General features: G+C 36.9%; 1 protein-coding gene across 3 annotated transcripts in view; it reads right to left on the bottom strand.

Moving 5' to 3' along the window:
• CD96 (CD96 molecule) overlaps positions 1–14855 on the bottom strand; it is a 102460-nt gene extending 87605 nt beyond the window's left edge. For all 3 annotated transcript variants that reach the window (XM_055259468.2, XM_055259469.2, XM_055259470.2), the window contains exons 1-2: positions 14588–14855; positions 11499–11855 (exon numbers count right to left, since the gene is read on the bottom strand). In XM_055259468.2, the coding sequence (XP_055115443.2) occupies positions 11499–11855; positions 14588–14648 (418 nt within the window). In that variant the 5' untranslated portion in view covers positions 14649–14855. The remainder of the gene's footprint in view (positions 1–11498; positions 11856–14587) is intronic.
• Positions 14856–20614: the final 5759 nt, after the last annotated feature.

Raw genomic sequence — 20614 nt, 5'->3', positions numbered from 1 at the left:
CAGAACTGTGAGAAGATAAATATCTATCCTTTCTAAAGTATCAGTCTATGGTATTCTGTTAGAGCAGCACAAAACAAAGACAGTGCTAGACCAGAAAGACCTTTAACATGGAGATCCTGGAAACCAGAGTCATGGAATGGCTAAGATAAGGACTTCACAGATTATACCCTGACTAGGAAACTACATACTGGGTCAGGGAGACCCAAAAGAGCCTAGCAAAATGTAAAAGCCCAGGAAGTCTGGATAACTGGCTGTAACTTTGAATGCACTCCCTGATTGACAGAAAAATCTATGTGTAAAGAGTGGAAGCCTAATGGGTTTAAGGTGTTTGAGCATAACTTTTGCCAAAATCATTGCTGGACCAACAAAGTGGCTTTGCCAATGCAGGGGCAACTTCTTGCAAGCCAAATTAAAAAATAACTATTAGTATAAAAATCTGAGCAGAGAGATAAATGGCCTTGCATTGCAAAGGAGACATTCAAGCACAGATAAATTACTAAAATGAAACAAAATGAACCTAAATAAGACATAATATAGAGTTGCAACATATATATATATATATTCTATACTCTTTCTATAAATATATATATATATATATATATTTAAATGTCCAGTTTTCAACAAAAAATTATGAGACATGGAGGAAACAGGAATGTGTGACCCATAATCAGGAAAAAATGTAATTGCAGCTGAATCTGGGTGGACCCAGGTGTTGAATTTAAGAGACTTCAAAGAAGCTATTATTAGTCTATTCAAAGTATTAAAGCAAAATATGACAATGACTCAATAAATAGGAAATGTTAGTGGAGAAATAGAAAGCTATAAAATGAAACAAATATATATTTTAGAGTTGAAATGTCAGTAACAAAAATAAAAAATTTACTAGATGCTCTCAATAGCAAATTTGAGATGGCTGAAGAAAGAATTAGTGTATTTGAACATTATTCAATATAAATTATCTAATCTTAAGGGAGAAAAAGGATTGAAGGCAATGAAAACAGCTTCAGAGCCATATGGGACAGTATCAAGTATGCTAACATACATGAAGCAGGAGAAATAGAAAAAGAAATGAAAGACTAAGGGGATGGATCAAATATTTCAAGAAAAAATAGCCAAAAACTTGACATATGTGATTATTAAAAAACTTTCTTAAAATTAATCTATACATCCAAGAACTTTAACAAAACTTGAATAGGACAAACACAAAGAGACACCCATGTAGACACATCATAATCAAACTTCTGAAAGCCAAAAAGAAAGAATAAATTATAAAAGTAGCAATTGAAAGGAGCAAAAACCAACCAAACAAACAAAAACAAAAGCTCATCCCATTCAGCAGACTAACAATATAAGTAGTGGCTCATTTTAATCAGAAATAATGGAGATCGAAAGATATATTCAAAATGCTAAAAGAAAGAGAAACAATCCACTCCGAATTCTACATCCATTGAAATTATCCTTTAAAATTAAAAATGACAAAATCTGAAAGAATTCATTGCAAGTAGATTTGTCTTATACGAAATACTAAAGTCCTTCAGGCTGAAAAGAAATGACAACAAACAGTAACTCCAATTCATGGAATAAAATAAAGAGCACAAAAAATGGTAAATACATGACTAAATATGAAAACTTATATATGTAGTCTTTATATGTGAGTAAATAAAAACTATATATATATATATATTTTTTTTTCTTTTCTTTCCTCTTAATTTCATTAAAGAACATGAAATTCTTTAAATCAGGGGTTCTTAGCCCCTGCGCCACGGACTGGTACTGATCTGTGGCCTGTAAAGGAACCAGGCCACACAGCAGGAGGTGAGCAGTGTGTGAGTAAGAAAAGCTTCATCGTATTTACAGCTACTCCCCATCACTCACATTACCACCTGAGATCTGTGTCCTGTCAAATTAGTGACTGCATTAGATTTTCATAGGAATGCAAACTCTATTGTGAATTGCGCATGTGAGGGATCTATGTTGTGTGCTCCTTAGGAGAATCTAATGCCTGATGATCTGTTGCTGTTTCCCATCACCCCCAGATGGGACCATCTAGTTGCAGGAAGACAAGCTCAGGGCTCCCACTGATTCTACATTATGGTGAGTTGTATAATTATTTCATTATATATTACAATGTAATACTAATAGAAATAAAGTGCACAATAAATGTAATATGCTTGAATCATCCCCAAACCATCCCCCTCCACCACAGTCTGTGGAAAAGTTGTCTTCCATGCCGGCCCTAGTGTCAGAAAGTTGGGTACTGCTGCTTTAAGTCCTTAATTTAACACTGAACTATTGAGTTTAATACATGTATTATTATATATGTGCACTTTATAGTTTGATATAGATGCAGTATATTTAACAATAATAATACAAAGTGGTTTAGAGGAGATATGGTGGAGCAAGTTGCAAAAAAGGAAAATAAGAGAAAAATAGACATAGGAACAGACAAACAAATGCTTCTGACTTTGGAGTTATCCAACAAAGATTTAAAATAACTCTTTTTCATATACTCAAGAAAACAGAGAAGAAATGGAGGAAGTAGATCAAAAGGTGGAAAAATTTATCAAAAATTAAAAATCTATCAAACGTGATCAGTAACTTAAAAATACAATATCAGAAATTAAGAACTAATTTGATGGGGTAAAAACTTATTGGACATCATAGAGATAGAGTTCATGATTGGAAGACAGGTCAATACATAACTGAATCACAGAAGGGAAAAAAAGTAGAAAATATAGAAGAAGGCATTAGAGATATATAAAAATGTGAATGTAGGTGTTTTTATTTTGCACCAGAAACCTAACATTACAAATTTAAATGCTCATAAAAGAAAGCATGCAAGTATCAGAAATTATGAGTGAATTCTTACATAATTTGGAAATGGAGAAAACTTTTCTTGACCAAAACTTAAAATCAGGACCAATAAGGGAAAAGAGCAATAGATTTTATTTCATAAAAATAAGAAATATGCTGCATTGCAAACAATATAAGAAAGTAAGAATAAATGACAAACTGGGAAAATATTTGCAACTTATATAACAAAGGATTAATAGGTTTTATATATGGGACATTTTCAGTAAAATAAGGAAAATAACCATAATGAATTGAAATTCATCAGTATGTTTAAGTTCATATGAATTCATGATACTTAACATAAAATACTTATGGGTCACTTTCTAAAAATACAAGTTAACCAACTCATTTTTAAAACTGGTGATTAAAGGGAAAGAATCAAGTATCTATTCTGCTTTTCTTATACAAACTATACCAAATAAGTAATAAGTTGATGAGACGAAGTTTCTCTTTATAGAAACACTTAAGCTAATAAATTAAGGAATGATAGAATATTTCTATTTGGCAAATCATAATGATTTAATGGATGTAGGCAATACTCACCAGTGGCTCTTAACATCATGTAACCAGAATTATACGCCTCTCATGTAACTATACATCATCTATCACATAGTCTTGCCAAAAAAGAAAAAAGAAAACCTTAATGTGATCAAGCCTCTGTCAAGAATATAAGATAACTTAGAGTCTATAAGGCTAACTATAAGGTGAAAACATAGAGATACTATGGGACTATAAGAGCAAAATCCAGGCTGGACAAATCATCAAATTTATTCAACAAATATACTGCAAAGGAAAAATAACAAATGTAATATAGATTTCAGATTAAAAGGGAATTTCCAAATAATCACAATATATCTAGTTTATCTGCATCCTAATTTAAAAAAAACAAAATATAACATTATCAGGCTGATGTGATATTGAATAATATTAAATATTAATTTTTTTTAGTTTTGGTAGTAGATTATGGCTTTTTTTTAAAACAACATCTTTATCTTTTAAAGATTCATACTAAAATAAACAAGATGTCTTGCATTTTCTCCAAAGTAATCTTGGAAGGCAGCAGTTGATAAGGGTTTAAATAAAATGAGATTGCCTATGAGTTGATAATTGTTGAAGTTGTATGTTCAGTATGTGAGAAATTATTCTATACAATTTTCATAATTATTCTATGTAATTTTTGTATATTGTTTAGAGTTTTCCACAATTAAAGCTTTTAAAGTTGTTTCATGAATCACCTAAAACCATCTCCAGTACCAGTATTGTTAGTTATGAGTAACACATTTTAAGAAAAACCAAACAATCCCTTTCTTCTTTGATTCACTGCTATTATCCTCTAACTCAGAGGTCATAAAACTTGGCCTGTGGGCCAAATCTGGCTTGTTGCCTGTTTTTGTAAATAAAGTTGAATTAGAACACAGTCAGGCCCATTCACTTACATACTCTCTGTGATGCTTTTTCTGCAACAGTGGTAGAGTTGAGTAGTTGTGACAGAGACTACATGGACCACAAAGCCTAAAATATTTAATATTTGGACTATTTCAGTCTGTTTTGTGATGCTGCAAAAGAATATCTGGGATTGGGTAACTTATTAAAAAACATATTTATTTATCTTAGTTCTTGAGGCTGGAAAGTCCAAGATCAAAACATTGGCAGGTTTGGTGTCTGGTTAGAGCCCAGTGTTCTCTTTCAAGATGGCACTTTGAATGCTGCATCCTTGGAGGGAGGAATGCTGCTCCCCACATGGCAGAAGAGCAGAAGAGCCACAGAGAGATAAGAGGGGGCCAAACACACATTTTTATATTGCCACAAATCTTTTCCAGGAGAGTGGAGCCCTTAGGCCTAATCACCTCTTAAAGGGCCTGGGGTCTAATATCCAGTGTCTGCAAAGGAACTTAAACAAATTTATAAGAAAAAAAAACCTCATTAAAAAGTGGGCACAGGACATGAACAGACATTTCTCAAAAGAAAACATACATGCAGCCAACAAACATGAAAAAAAGCTCAACATCACTGATAATTAGAGAAATGCAAATCGAAACCACAAGGAGATATCATCTCGCACCACTCAGAATGGCTATTAATAAAAAGTCAAGAAAGAACAGATGCTGGTGAAGTTGCTGAGAAAAAGGAACGCTTTTGCACTGTTGGTGGGAGTGTAAATTAGTTCAACCATTGTGGAAGACAGTGTGGCCATTCCTCAAAGACCTAAAGGCAGAAATACCATTTGACCCAGCCATCCCATTACTGGTATATACACAAAGGAATATAAATCATTCTGTTATAAATCATTCTGACTCATGAGAGGGAACAACACACACTGGGGCCTGTCAGAGGGTGTGGTAGGGTGAAGGAGAGCATCAGGAAGAATAGCTAATGGATGCTGGGCTTAATACCTGGGTGATGGAATGATCTGTGTAGCAAACTACCATGGCACACATTTACCTATGTAACAAACCAGCACATCCTGCACGTGTACCCCTGAACTTAAAATAAAATTTGAAGAAAAAGGAGGTCCCATCTCTTAATACTGTTACAATGACAATAAATTTCAAAATGATTTTGGAGGGGACAAATATTCAAAGCATAGCATGACCCTTCAGAGAAAAATTTGTCAACCTCTGCTCTAATCTCCCAATCACACTCCGTTATTCTTTGAAAATGTTATTATGTAGATTGCAATATTTTGCAGCCCCAAACTTGACATAACCTAGGTGCTTTCAGTGACCATGCAGATGACTTCTCCAATACCTGGACTCTCAGTTCTTCCCACTGTCATCTTCATTAATTGTCTCCACTTCATTTTAGCCATCTACTCTCACAATCACATCTTGGATCTTGTTACCACATAAAATTGCTCATCTACAAAATCACAAATTCAAATCTACAAACATCTCTTCTTCCAGTCTGTGCAACCAGTCCCATTTCAACTGTTCTCCAACCTCATTGGCTCTTTTAATGAGTTATTCACTCTACTTTTTTCCAAATCACCAGCTTTATTTTTTCTTTGCATCTTTTATTATCAACCTAAAGTTCTATAGTACATTATGTCAATAATATTTTTGCTTATACCCCAAATCCTTTGCCTTTTTGTTTCCTTTTGGCAACAATCTAAAAGGGAATCCAAATGTGGCACTACGTAATTTTTAATGCCCAGACTCAAGCAGCCAATCACTGCTGGAGAAAGCCTTGTGCAAATTGTTTTCACTACCATTTCATACCATACCCAAATAGATGTTCAACACAGACCAAAAATCCAAATGTGTTTACTTAGTGAATCCATTTCCCTTCCATCCATAGCAGCCATTTCAAACCTTCCTCAATCTTCTTTCCTGAAGCTTCCTGCCTCTCTCTAGCTGAAGATGGTTTGGTTTCCTATTTTAGAGAAATGGAAGACAGCACCTCCCTCATCATATGCACGCATCTTATTTTCCCTCCCTCCTGTTACAATAAAAAAAAACTGTTCTTTTTTTTTTCAATATCAGGGTAGTGCTACTTGTGTTGTGAGTATCATTGTCCCCATTTTCTTAGAAACCTTGGTTTATTATTTTATCTTCCATACTGTGTATTTAACTATTCTTTTTCAACTAGATCCTGCCCATTAACTTTGAAGCACAGTCAAGTGTCTCTTATTAATTGAAACCACCACCACGATCACTACCGCAATATCGACAGAATCCCGCATTTGAACACCTCTATCTACTCTTCCTGTTACGACTGGCAGATTTCTTGAAAGTCATATCAATGTGCTGTCCCCATTTCCTTGCCTCCCACTCATTCCTCTTCTCCCTCCAGCCTGACTTCCATTCCACAGTGCCACCAAACAGTTCCTGTTAGGTGACAAAAAAACTTTGTGTTTTAAAATACAATCGAATAACTATTTTATCTTCTTAGAAACTTTATAATTGATGGCTATTCCCTTTATGTAATATATTTCCAGGTTTTTGTGACCCAATTCACTCCTGATTTTACTTTTGCCTCTTTAATTGCCCTTCTTTACCCTGTGAAGACTCATCTTTCTCCATCTGTCACCATGGACTCTGCTGAAGTGCCACATGGCTTTTCTTGCTTGATTTTCTCTTCCTAGATGATTTCTTTCACTCCCAGAACTTTAGTTAGCACTCACACTCAGATGACTCACCAATCTGTATCTTCAGCTTAAACGTCTCTCGTAGATCAGAAATTGTATATCCAGATGTTTACCTAACATCTTCTGTATGTCACAACTTCATGCCTAACTCAACATCTACAAAATTAAATGCAAAATAATTTCTGCATGATCTGATCATCTTCCAGTGTTCCCTAATACAATGTTCCCCTATTTTTTCTGTGTCATGTATTAGAAATTAAAGCATCATCCTTGACACTGCTTTTTATTCCTCCCTTCACATAGGTAATCCACCGCTGATCCTGTGGGGAGAATGTCCTACACAAGTTTCTAATCTAAACATTCCTCTGTTTCTAGTTCATCGCCACTGTACTTAATGGTACCAGCATCTCTCATGTAGCTTTCTGCTGTTGTCTTCTAACTGATCCACACATCCTCTCGGCCTTCTCCAATTCACTCTCTACACTTGAACCACAAAGATGCATTTTTGAAATGCAAAACAAAAACAATCAAACAGAACAACCACCTTTTAATTAGTTCCCACAGCTCTTAGGATAAAGACAAAACTCCTTAAATGGACTAATCAATCTTTCTAACCTTATCATCAACTGCCTCACCTGTAATCCCTCTGCTCCAGCCATAATACCTTTTAAAATCTCTCCTGCCTACCCAGTTGTTATAACTTCCTTCCCCCATAGAGCCTTTGCATGTCCTGTTCTTTGTAAAGCTCTGTGTTCACTTGGTTAACTCCAGTTGAAGCAGCACTTCCAAAGGAAAGGAAAAGAGAGGGGAGGGGAGGGGAAGAGAGGGGAGGGGAGAGGAGAGGGAAATGAAAGGAAGGAGGAAAGAAAAGGAAAGGACAAAGTAAAGAAAGTCTTTTCTGACTTTCCTATTATACCCTCTCATACACTGTCTACTTCCTCACTTCTGAAGCACTTCTCACTGTTGCAATTTGATATTTGTTGGCTTATTTGATGAATCTCAACTTCTTCCTATTGAACTTTGTGATTCATGAAGGCACCGTCATGCATATATGCCTACTCTGTGCCTGGTGCCTAGCACTGTAAGCTCTCAAAAACACTTGTTGGATAAAGACTAAATACAGGAATTTAAGAAGAGCCAGTATTCAGGCTCAATACAAACTAGACAGGATAATAGCATGTTTTAGACCAAGCCTATCAACATTACAGTGTCAAAATTTTATTGCTACTATTACTACTACTTCCACGACTATGACTTCTCCAACCACATTCACTGCTACTACTGCTTCCAATAACATTAACAGCCCACCAAGGCATTTACTGTGAACTAGTAAATTAAAGCCATGTTATACTCTTATAACTGATCTTAATAACTACAAATTTTAAAATACACCAAAATCTTACAATCTGAAGCATTATGGGATCCAGTAGCATTCAAATGAATGAAATCTAGATTATGACAATCCAAGGCTTCACTCAGAGAACTGCATTTCTTGGAGTGACTCAAAAGCTCCTAACCTAGGAGGAAACCCTGTCAAGTGAAAGCGGAAAAGAGGCAAACCCCACACTGTTTATTATATTTCCACTCTTGTCCACAGCCTCAGAGCACTAAGACACACACAGAGATAAAATATTGTGAAAAGAGAACAGAATCCTTTCACAGCTAGGCCCTTGGGGAACATGGGAACAGGATTTAGACACACACTGTGTTGTGAGCAGACAAGAGAGAATGACTCAAACAGCAACAAAAATGAAACAGGAAGAGATGATCAACCCAAATATCTCAAGTCCCTCAGCATTTTCAAATTAGGTTCTTATGCACCACTTCAATTTGCATTTGTTTATGTACTACATAAGTGTTTGCACTTCAGGTGCGTTTTGCTTACCCAACTAGCTTGTAAACTTAAAGATTGTGCAGGGGCATAAGCAGAAAACCGTACAAGTGAGAGGAGAAGAAGCAAGAGAAGATCAAAACAGTAAAGGGTAAAAAGAAAATATGCTATTGGTTGTGAACTTGACAGAGCTCTCAGATGGCAACTGCCTCCCTTTAGTCAGCTGCCTACTCTGTGGCTCCATACCAGGCTTACATTTTTGGCCACTCTGTGGTGAAGGATGTTTCCCCCTTCTGTTTTGCTCTTTTCTATTTTACTCCCTTTGTACCCAAAAACACAATACCAGAACCATTTCTCTAACACTGAGGCCGTTGCTTTTCATCTGATCCAGATGACAGCAGCAAAGTTACATTCAGAAGACCGGAAATTTTCCAACCGCAAAAAGTATACATATGGTTTCTGCCTCTCCAGTGATCTGCAGTTTTTAGTAGCTACAAATTTAACTCCCTTGGTTAATACATTTTCTTTAAAGGCAACATCATCCTCCTTTCTGGATAATATACTATCTGTTCTCCATTGCTGTCTTCATTTTGTGGCATCACATATTCTGTTTCCTATAAGGTACATCAGTCCATGTTGCCAAGTCTCAGTGAAGGAAACACTGAGTCGTCAGTGAGGCAATAATATTGTTTACTGGTTCAGGCACAATGTACAAAACAATCTATGTATGAAACCAAGGTCAATGTGTACTTGTGCTAACATTACATGGCAAACGTCTTACTGGGTTCCAAATGAGGTCAATATATAAAGAGAAGGAGCAGGGCTCATATTTAATTAGAACTGAGAAATAGAATTTGCTCAATATAATTATTACTACTCTTCATTGAAAACTACCATTTACCAAACTCTTATCCTTTAGCAGGAATTATATGTTTAAGTGCATTACACAGATTATCTCATTTAATCACCAAGATAGTGATACCTATAAAGAAAGTACTATAATTATCCATATTTGCTATGTAAGAAACTTGAAACAACTTGGGAATGATGAAACGTATGTTAAGTGATAGAGCCAATGTCCAAATACAGGCTACCTGAATCAAACTATGTGTAGCTGAACAGTTTTCTATATAGGTCTTCCATTTCTCTTTACTTCAATCCCACTCCACTCCATCCTTAATTGAAGTGTGTGTGTGTGTGTGTGTGTGTATGTGTCTGTGTGTGTGTGTGGTGTGTTTTCCTCCTGGAAAACAGCAAGGGAATTGGGCATTATAAGATAGTAGTTGATGGGACCTTGGCCTATAGGTGGACTGTTCCAACAGCATATTTTTAAAGCAAGTAAGGTATAAGTCATGGAGAGGAGGCTATAAATCCATACCTGTTGCTTGTTCTGGACAGCTCTATGCCCCCTTTAATATGACCTTCACAACTTATTTTTTTTTTTCTCATGTTACCAGGCCACTTTGCCCTGAGTTAGAACCAGTCCACTGCCAGTGCATTTTGCATTTGTTGGCTTTCACTTTCATTGTTTTCCATTACCAGAAATGAAAATCATTTAGTTTAGGACCAGGTAATTGAGGGCAGGCATTATTATAATCATTTTCCAAATGGGCTCAGAGAATTTACACGATAGGCCCCAAGTCAAATTTCAATTCTATTCAGAAAGGAGCTAGAACTTAAATCTAGGATTCCCACTTCTAAATGCAGGCCTCCAAAGTATGTTTGGTGTGAATGCTTCATAGCTAGCAGCCTCTTTTGTCCCTTTACCTGCCCTAGACTAAATGTTGTATACCCAGAACCACTTTCATAAATTCACCCACAAACCTTCCTTTACCTTCCATCACAGTGAATAGCACCACCATTCAGGTGTGCATGCCAGACACCTAGACGTCACCTTCAACTTGTTTCTCTCCTTCACTCATACTGCCCTTGTCTTATATTCACTCTATGATCATATCTGTTTTATGCCCAATGCACAAAATTTGCGATTTTCCTTCTATATCTACCTGAACTACCACTCTCTCTTTTCTGGGCTACTGAGGTGGTCTCCTGAGTTGTCTCCTTCTTGTCCATCTTTACCTCATTTTCATGTGAAAGTCAGTATGACTTTTTTTTTTTTTTTAAACAACACAAATACAATCAGCCTATAAATGTCATGCCATTCTTTTGTTGGAAATACTTCCATGTCTTCTCATGGTTCTGAGATCAAAACAGAAACCTTTTAAAAGCGAAGCTGACCAGGTCCAACATGATCTGGTCCTTACTTGCCTTATCCTTTAATTGCTCTATTGCTGTCCCATTGGCATTTTCCCATTTCTTGAAACACTCCAAAGAGCTTCATGCAAGCTCTTTTCTCTCTCTGGGATTACTCACAATCCCACTCTGCCTCAGCCCTACCTCCTAAATTGTGTTAATGTCTACTCATTCTTTAGACTTAAGCTACGGTGTTAATTTCTCAAGGACAATTTCAATGGCCTCTGTGATGTGCTCCTTCACAAGACTGTTACAGTCTTTATTATCGACACTTATCACTGTTGCAAGTTTACATTTATTCACTTAAATGCTGTGGTCACTTCCTGTCTCTCTTATCAGACAATAGCTTTTTCTGCTCAACCTTTGTATGCTGAGCACCATGCCTAACCTTGTTTTTCTTACAATGTACATTTGTTGAATGAGAGAGAGCTGAATGAAAGCCTGTGCTTCCATCCCTCTACCAGTTATGCTTACCGTGTGTCTGAATGAGAAGGTTGTAGATTTTAGTCTGAATGCCCTCTGGATACAGAGTAAGCATACACTCGTACCTTCCGCTGACTGAAGAAGACATATTCCTTAAGTGCAGAGTCCATTTTGACCCATTCTCAGGAGTTTCTGTGAAAGTCACCAGTGACTCACAGGGACTCCCATAGGCACAGTAGAAGCCGTATTGGGGATGATAAAGAGCAATCAGGTCTACCTTATCGGTGACCTTGGACCATTGCATCTGCACCAAGAAGCCTGTTGTCTGTGTTTGGCAGGTCAGGTTGACATCAGAGCCAAGTGTAGCATAAATATTTTCTTCTGTGTTGACTGTTTTCTCCCAAACTCCTGAAAAGAAAGAACATGAGCCATGAGTTTAAATAATTCACATAGAATGACTCTTAATTAAAAACCCTAGTCACTTCAGCAAGGTGAGGGGAGCAACTGAGGAAATTTCTCCCTGGCTGCTTTAAGAGTAGAATAGAGCTTGTGTCTCACTCAGATAGAGATGCATGAGACAATATAAATAAGGAGGCATTTACGTAGAGAAGCTAGAGGAAATTACTGACTTCTAAACATTTATCTATGTGTTGGTCTGACCAAAATATAATTGAAGGTTTCTGACTACCTGTGAATAAAATTAAGCCTATTTGAAAATTGAAGCACACCAGCAAACTTACTATGACAATTCTTCTTACGTTTAATATAACTGGCTTTTTGGGTTATAAAACAACAGCTGAATATAATAAACGTGATGATTTCTGAAACTGCAAAAATAAATGATATGTGTATAGCAATTTCTTTGAAAAATACATGTTTACAAGGGCCTTTCATATCTTACCTTGTTTAATCCCCCTTACATGCCATAGGTGATGTTGTTAACCCTTTTTTATGAGGAAGAAACTGGGCCACAGGGAGATGAAACGTATGCTCAAAGTCACATCTCCAGGCCTGGCGTGGTGGCTCATGCTTGTAATCCCAGCACTTTGGGAGGCCGAGGCGGGCAGACCATGGAGTCAAGAGAACCAGACTATCCTGGCCAACACAGCAAAATCCCGTCTTTACTAAAAATACAAAAATTAGCTGGGCGTGGTGGCACACGCCTGTAGTCCCAGCTACTTGGGAGGCTGAGGCAGGACAATTGCTTGAACCTGGGAGGTGGAGGTTGCAATGAGCCAAGATCATGCCACTGCACTCCAGCCTGGCGACAGAGTGAGACTCCATCTCAAAAAAACGAAAAACAAAACAAAACAAAACAAAAAAAGTCACACCTCCAGTACAAGAATGAACTCAGTTGCCCAGAGTCTGTGGTCTTTCTATAACCCTCATAACTGTCACAGTAAAACTCCAGCCAAGGAAGACAAAGAGACATTTGGAGACCAAAGAGAACTTTATTTAATTCGGGCATCCGGGCCCACAGCAGACTCATGCCCAAAATGGCTGCTGACTCTGACAAAGAAAGCAGGCTTGCTTATATGTCGTTTGAGGCGGGAAAACAAGGCAGGATACAGGTTTCAGGCAAAGACAGTAAATTATTTAACCCATGACAATTCTGAGAAAACTTGCAATTTAGTTATCTTGACCAGTCAACCTTGAAGCTAGACAGAGGTGGGGTAAGGTAAAACAGGAGTTACAGAAATACATGGGGGTCTGGGGGCAGGCGAGAAGCCTGGAAGGTTGAAATAAGCTCGCAGCTGCAACTTGTTAGCAATGCTGAGCGGGGCTACTTAAATTTCTTAGCCTACATATAACTTCTAAGTAACCTATACTTAATGTTAACTATTACCTATGTTATGTTTATTATTTTAAACTTTATTATTACTTATTTCATTTTATTTTCCTTCCACATAACTTCCAAACTGTCTCCCAAATTCAGTCTAGTTGATTAGAGTAAGAAATTTCACTTTCAATATACAAGGATTGAAAGGACCTCATTTAACCTTAGGAAGAGGTTCCACTTAGTATCACCTCTAATCGATGGTCTGAAATACTAGACATAAGTAGAGTGTCTTTCCCATCAGCAGTCTGACCAAGTGATACAGGACACTTAAAATCTATTAAGCATTGAGACTGTGACATGCCTTCAATAGTGTTGGCCTCAGTTTTAGAATTAACATGGAATCCTGTTGCAGAAATGATATATATTATTGTGACAAGTACCACTGAAGCTCACAAAAGGAAAAGATAAAAAGATGACAAGCAACTGAGAAGAAACAAGGCTCTTAAAAGTACTTGACAAATGGGAATTATCATACTTCTGTGGATGCAAAAGTTTGGTAGGCAGAGGTTAGTACACTTTAATGTAACTTCCTGTGAGCTATCCTTTGCCTGAAAATATGGCTCTGATCCTATCTACAGCATTATATTCCAAATCTCCTTTGATTTAGAAATTCTCCTTAATATTTTCATAGCTATATCTGAAAAGCACAGTTAATTCTTAAGACACTCAGGCTTACTATAATACTCTCATACTGTGGAATACAGAACTAATCTTGCTTCCTTCTCTTTTTAAATAGGCCCATTAGGCTCTTGTTCCCACTGTCATAAGGATTCCACTTTGTCTCCCAGGTTCATACCTACACATGCCTCATTAAAATTCAACATGTATTCAACTCCCAAAGACCTTAGTATTTGGATGAGAAATACTTGTTATATCCAAAAGAAAGAGAGTACTTGAGAGAGAAAAAAGTTAAGCAAGGATCTTTGAGCATTGGTGGCTTTGTGATTTTTCATTTTTCTGCGGTTGTTTTGACTAACATTTGGAAAGCATTTCATTTCCAAGAAACACAATTTGCCAATTACTCCAGAGATCCTGTTGGAAAGGAAATGGGTGAAAATGCCTCAGAGCAGTGGCACAAATGACCCATTCCCTTCTTATTTTTAGTGTTCATTAGTAATCATTTCTAGATTCTAGCATCTCTCCTATACCTGCCACTTAAATACATAACTGAAACCCTTAGTAATGATTTGTCCTTTGGTGATCAATTTCAGCAGCAGTCACAAGGCATTTTAAATGAACAGAGGCCCCATCCACCCCTAAAGCGGCCCATCCGACAAGAAGGGACAACTGGAAGTCTTACCCTTGACAAAATGTATCTGGATGATGTAATAGACAGCACAGTATTTCCATTTTTTCTCCATTGTCTTCTGAACACCTTACACCAGCATTTCCGTAATGATCACAAAGTCAATTGATGTTTTCAAGCAAACTCCAGCCACCCACTTCGTGCTAAAAAACCCAAAATCTACCACACACGCCTGGGTCTGTTTATCACTTGACAAGCCCCCAGGAAATGAAACGTAGACAGGAAAGTAATGTGGTTCAGGACTGAGTATAACCTTCAACAGAACAATGTTGAAATTGTTCTCTGAAATCTGTATATCATCTTCTTTAAAAGACTTTTCAGTATCCAAAGAGTTTCTTATTCAGAATCTCTGTGTCAGTCAAGCTGCGTCTAAAATCCAAACAAAGGATATCACGCAGAGCAGTTGGCAATGTGCTTTTTATACATTTCTTTTCAAGAGCACAAAGTCATTTAACAAATGTGAGCTTGGTGTCTTTCATAATAGTTTTTCTGTTCAATCTTAAGATATGTTTTCTTTCCAGAATTGCCCTGGGGTGAAAGAACAAAGAATTAACACATTTAATTTTAATAAAATCTGAAAAGTAACAGGGAATAGTGTCAGCTATCAAACCAAATTTTATTAGTCCCTCCTCTTGCAGGGAAATGCACATTTCCTGGGAGTGGAGGAGTGAGGGCTACTTTTCTATCCCTCGTCTGGGAAGACGAGGGAAGATTGCAGGTCAGGTAGGGAAGTCTCCCACCAGGTTGGCTGGAGGCCATTTTCGCTCACCACAGAAGAGCTTATCCATGCCTAAGCCAAAGCAAGGCAGTAACAATCAGAATCCAAAGGCAGAGAATTCCCACCTCAGTGAGCTATTAGGCTTATTACATCTGCCTAGTTACTTCTATTTACAGAGAACCACAAACAGGTTTCAGGCAAGTGACCCCTTGGTAAAAACGTCTGGCTATTCGTAAAACATGATGACTATTCCCTGCTATAATTCTCTGATTTAATTGTATTAATTTTTCAGCCTGAGATAAAATAGGCTGTCATCACCCTCCAACATTAAGAAAACAAGCATTAGGCTGAGGACTACTGTAAGTTTGATGGACAAAGAATAACTACAAATAAACATGTGTGTCTTCATACAACCGTATGTATGAATGATTAAAATATCCTGTGACCCTAATCTCATTACTAGAATATATGTACCACCTAGCAAGACCAAAGACAAATGAAAAGGCCAATTGTAATCCTGAGATGGGAATTCTTTTCAGGTGAGGTGGAGATAATTTTCGTCAGGTTGTCGTCATGTATACACCAATCTCTCCTATGCAAGGACTCGTGGGGAATATGGACGATGCTAAGACAGAAGGAAATGCTTTTGCCATTCAGGAGATTAAATTTAGATGGGAGAAGAGAGGTTTTCATGTAAATAAGGGCGACTGTCTTCCTGGATGCCCAGATCACCACCTATACCACCACTGCAAATACTTGCCATGGTAATTACCATACTTTTTCAGTATTCCTCAGCTAATGATTTCTTGCAGAATTTAGAAGACGTGGTTACTGCTTGCCTAGTCCAGTGCTCCCCAAACCTTTATTATCATCCTTTCCCAACTTCCCATGAGTTTCAGGTCACTGGGGATATTGGGTCAGGTGGTACTGACAGTGATTTTCCGGGGAAGGCCTGGGAACTCAAAGTCCTTGATAGAAGGGCAGGAAGAGACATAACTGCTCTGGGTAGCTTCATCTCTTCCAATTGCCCCTGGAAATTCTAGTAAATCGAAGTTTTATGAAGCATAGCAGCAAAAATAGTCCTGGAGATGCACTATGAAGATCCTGATTTGCATGTAGGCGTCCCTATTAAATCCGGACACATTACAAGCCTGGAGAAGGGATTCTATGATCTCATTCCATTTTTCTTATTAAGAGGAATTTACCTAAGTAGAAACCAATTCAAATCTACATTTATTGAATTCTCTAAGAACAATACCCTCTTTGGGGTATTTAGACTTCTCCTATATTTTATTGTATTAAAGTGAAACAATTGTTCCAAAAAAGTCTGTAAACTCAGAAACATGGAAATGGTCGTTTATTTTCCAGTGTTACAGACTTACTTTCAGTAGAATTCTTGCCTTTCATTGGGGTTGGGCTACCTGAGCCATGCATTTAGTGGCTATATGGCAAATCTGTCCTCTGGGTATTGTTCAGGGCTTAGTTAATGATTCTTATATCTAGAAACTTCTATGGCCTGAAGCCATCAGATTTGATTAATTTTTCTTTGGGATCCACACAGGTTCTGAAAGTATAACAATTTCAGATGCATGGCCACGGAATATTAACTGAACGCTTACACTTCGGGTGTCCTGCAGCTGCAAGACCCAGGCAACAGCCCCTCCATGGCTGTTTGCATGCAGCAGGTGGCAGCAACACTCCGCAGACTGGCACGGCTATCCCAGGTGATGGGAATTGCCCCCACCGCCTTTCAATCCTGGTAATATTTTCTAAAGGCTCTTTCAGCATGGGGATAGACAGGCGTTCTCTATACTTAAAAATAACTCTTCTGTGGAAGTCATGTCAATCTCTTCTATTATCCTCCCTACCCACCATATCCCAATTGCACAGGGTTTCTTCTGCCTTATAATCTGCTGCACATAAGGAGAAAACAGAAGCAAGTCAGTTTCACACACAAAAAGAAGTCGTGATCTTCTTGAACTGCAGAGGCAAATTAAATTATTTACAAAGAGAAGCAGGAACACACATTATTTCTGCTAAAGGCAAGCCATGATTGTGTGTTTTGGACAAACTTTTTAAATGCTGTAGCTAAACACACTCAATGAGAAAAGGACATTTTCAGAAACAGGAAGTTGAGCAAAAGAAAAACTTACTTTTGTGGTTTTCATAATGGTTAACTCAAATATTACTTACTTATCTTTAAACACTTACTAAAAATAAAAATGGGGAGTGCTATACTTTTGCATGTTTTCCAAAATGCTTAGAAAACATGATGGTTAAGGTTTCAGTTAATTAAAAAATACTTACTGTATGTCAATTCTTAAGGGATTACTGAAGAGGCATAGTTCTAGATAATTTTAAAATACCAAAGATAAAACACAACCCTCAGTCTTAAGGCAGTTACCATTTAGCTGGGAGGAAGCGTCCATGTGCACCAAAAAAGTCAAGTAGCATAAAGCACAGCCCAAATGAGAAGGTAGGGCAGGACTTTAGCAAAGGGGGAGTTATCTTAGGGGTTGAGTGGGCCAAGAGCATATGAAGTGTGGAATCTAAACTTGGCCTTATAGGCATCAGACTGGTAGAAACCGCAAGGTAAGTCATTCCAGGCAGAAGAAACAGGAAGAGCCAACACTTGATAGTGTTGAAGTTCAAGGCCATTTAGTGAGTGAGCTATTCCGGTTTAGCAGAGGCTGTATTAGGGGACTTGGAGCAGACAAAGCTGTCCAAGAGCTTTGAATTCTAGGCTAAAGGGTGTGGGTTTTTTCCTCATGTCAGAGAGACTCCTTAAAGATATTTCAGCATATGAGTCATATATTTAAAGTAACATTTTAAAAGGATAAATTGGGTGGGCGTGTGTGAAATGAATGGAAGAACGGAGAACAGGGAAACAGAAGACTTGTTAGGAGTTTATGTTTCTTTGGGCACTTTAGGATGAGAATGGGCTGATTGGCATGGCGAAGCATGATGAAAGCAAGGTCATTACCAATAAAGAGGCTGTAAGGTGAGATGTACGATTGGGCATGGAATCAAAATCTCCTATAAAGTTTCATGCCTCAGAATTAGGAAAAAGGGAAAACTAACAGAGTTGGATTCCTGCTGGAAGAACCACCCTAATCAAGGAGCAGTTATTAAATGATCAATAGATTTTTGATGGATGTGAAAGATAACCTATTATGGCACAGCTAGCAGTCCTGCCTTCATCAGAGTAGAGTTCTTTTGGTTTTCACTCAAATTTTATGAGTTTTATGAGTTAGCATGTAATGAAAAAGAATTTCATGAGACTTTCAGCATAGCAATCTGTTTTATCACCACTATTTTCACCATGCCAAATTCCATCCATGAAAGACTAATTTTAGTTTAATACATTTTTTTCAGTTATAACATCAATATCTGCTCATTACATGAAACCATTTTAAATGGATAAGAAAGAAAATTTAAATGGATAAGAAAGAATTCTAACTGCCCAAAGACTACCTAGACCTATATGTTGTATATTTGTCTAGATTTCTTCATAAACATGTACATATAAAGAAAATGAATTTTTACCACATGCATGTTAAAAATTCATTTTATAGATGTACAAAAATAATTTTAGGTAAGATATATATAAAATTTCCACCTAGCATTTTACTTTCAGAAATAAAATTATATAATTCAATTAGATAATTATAAGTAAGCTTTGAATATTTATTTTGAGTAGCAAACTGAAACAAGGAGAGAGAGAGAGAGAGAGAGAGACAGAGACAGAGACAGAGATATTTTGATATTGCCAAAGCCCTGGCAATTTAATAACTCAGTAATCATAATGTTGATTTTTTCAGGAATACATTGAAGAAACCATTAATATTTCCAAAGTTAAGTTAGCATAGCCAGAATTAGAGGAAATATTTTAAGTTCTACATTCTACCTGGCTTGAAAACATTCAAATTTATTAAAATGTCTCTTCATAGTCAATGAAGAAAGAAAGAACACCTTGAAAAACGAGAAGGGTTGCAATTGATTTTATAGCTTAAAAATAGATATTGTGGAGCAAAATCTCATACTGTGGTTCTTTGATAGACTGCTACAATAATATTCTTAATCACATTGTATTTTTACAACTATAGTTCACATAGAAATTGTCGTGTTTCTGTACTTGGTGAAAATAATAGGCTAGGTAAGGTCAACAAGGACTGAATCACCCCTCTGTTCCCTGTTATTTCCCCCAATAATTTCCTTTTAAATGGAGTCCTGCATTTGAGGACAAGAGTGAAAGAAATAGGGCATGCAGTCAAAAGTGCAAGAGAGGGAGGGAGACAGAGAGAGAGAGAGAGACAGAGAGAGGACAGAAAGCACACTTTTGTATTTGTTGCTTTTAGTAATGGTATAGCTCAATAGAACCTCAATTAAGTAATGTTATCAGGGAATAGGAGATTGTGATTAATAGCATTTCTTGGGCAAATGAGAGTCAAACCAAATTCTTTTCTTGGAAGACAAGGGGTAGTCCTGGGGAGAAGTAAGTAGGATAGAAATTAGTCCTTGTTGGTGAACATCTTTTAAAAATGCATTGTTTCACATTTCTGGCTCAGTGAAAACCTTATCATGAATATAATTTTATTTCAAGATTGGAGATCTTACAGAGACCAGGGACTTTGTTCTGAACCACAGTCCCCAGAAAGTAATCATAACAAACAAGAAGACAGTTGTGCATAAAAATATGCTCTCTCCTTCAGAAAAGAAGTCTAACTTTGTAAAGATTTGCCTGGTTTGTGAAAGTGTTAAAAGCAGAGGCATGAGCATGCTTTCACACGTAGGTTTTCTATTTCCTACCAAAACCTACAGAATGTTGGAGTTAGAAGAAACTGTATCGGTCATTTAGCATAGACTAAGCCCTTCATTTTACAGATGAAGAAAATGACACCCGAAGAGGTAAAATGTCCTGCCTAAGATCAAAGGGTCTCTTATAAAAAATCCTGTGCTAGTTACAATGAGTCTTTTACACCATTAAACAATACAATGAGCTTCATAACATATTCAATAATAAAAACCAATTATTCTTCAATTTAAAATGCAAATTGCCTCTAATATCTTGACAAATAAGAAGCAATCCAAAAAGCGTACATTTTTTTTCATTCCCATGACATTTCTATTGACAAAACTACACCTATATGTCACAGAGGAAAAAATAAGGATTTATATATATTCAACTATATACACACACACACAATAAATAGATTTTTATCTCAAACAATTATATATGTATATATATATTTGAGAAGTTTTTGTTGTGTATTTGTTCTCTTGCTTGCTTTTAAATTTAATTT

Source organism: Symphalangus syndactylus, chromosome 21, assembly GCF_028878055.3.
Source record: "Symphalangus syndactylus isolate Jambi chromosome 21, NHGRI_mSymSyn1-v2.1_pri, whole genome shotgun sequence".
In the NCBI taxonomy this organism is placed as follows: domain Eukaryota; kingdom Metazoa; phylum Chordata; class Mammalia; order Primates; family Hylobatidae; genus Symphalangus; species Symphalangus syndactylus.
The sequence above is the reverse complement of the archived record's forward strand: the minus strand, read 5'-3'. Positions and strand labels throughout refer to the sequence as shown.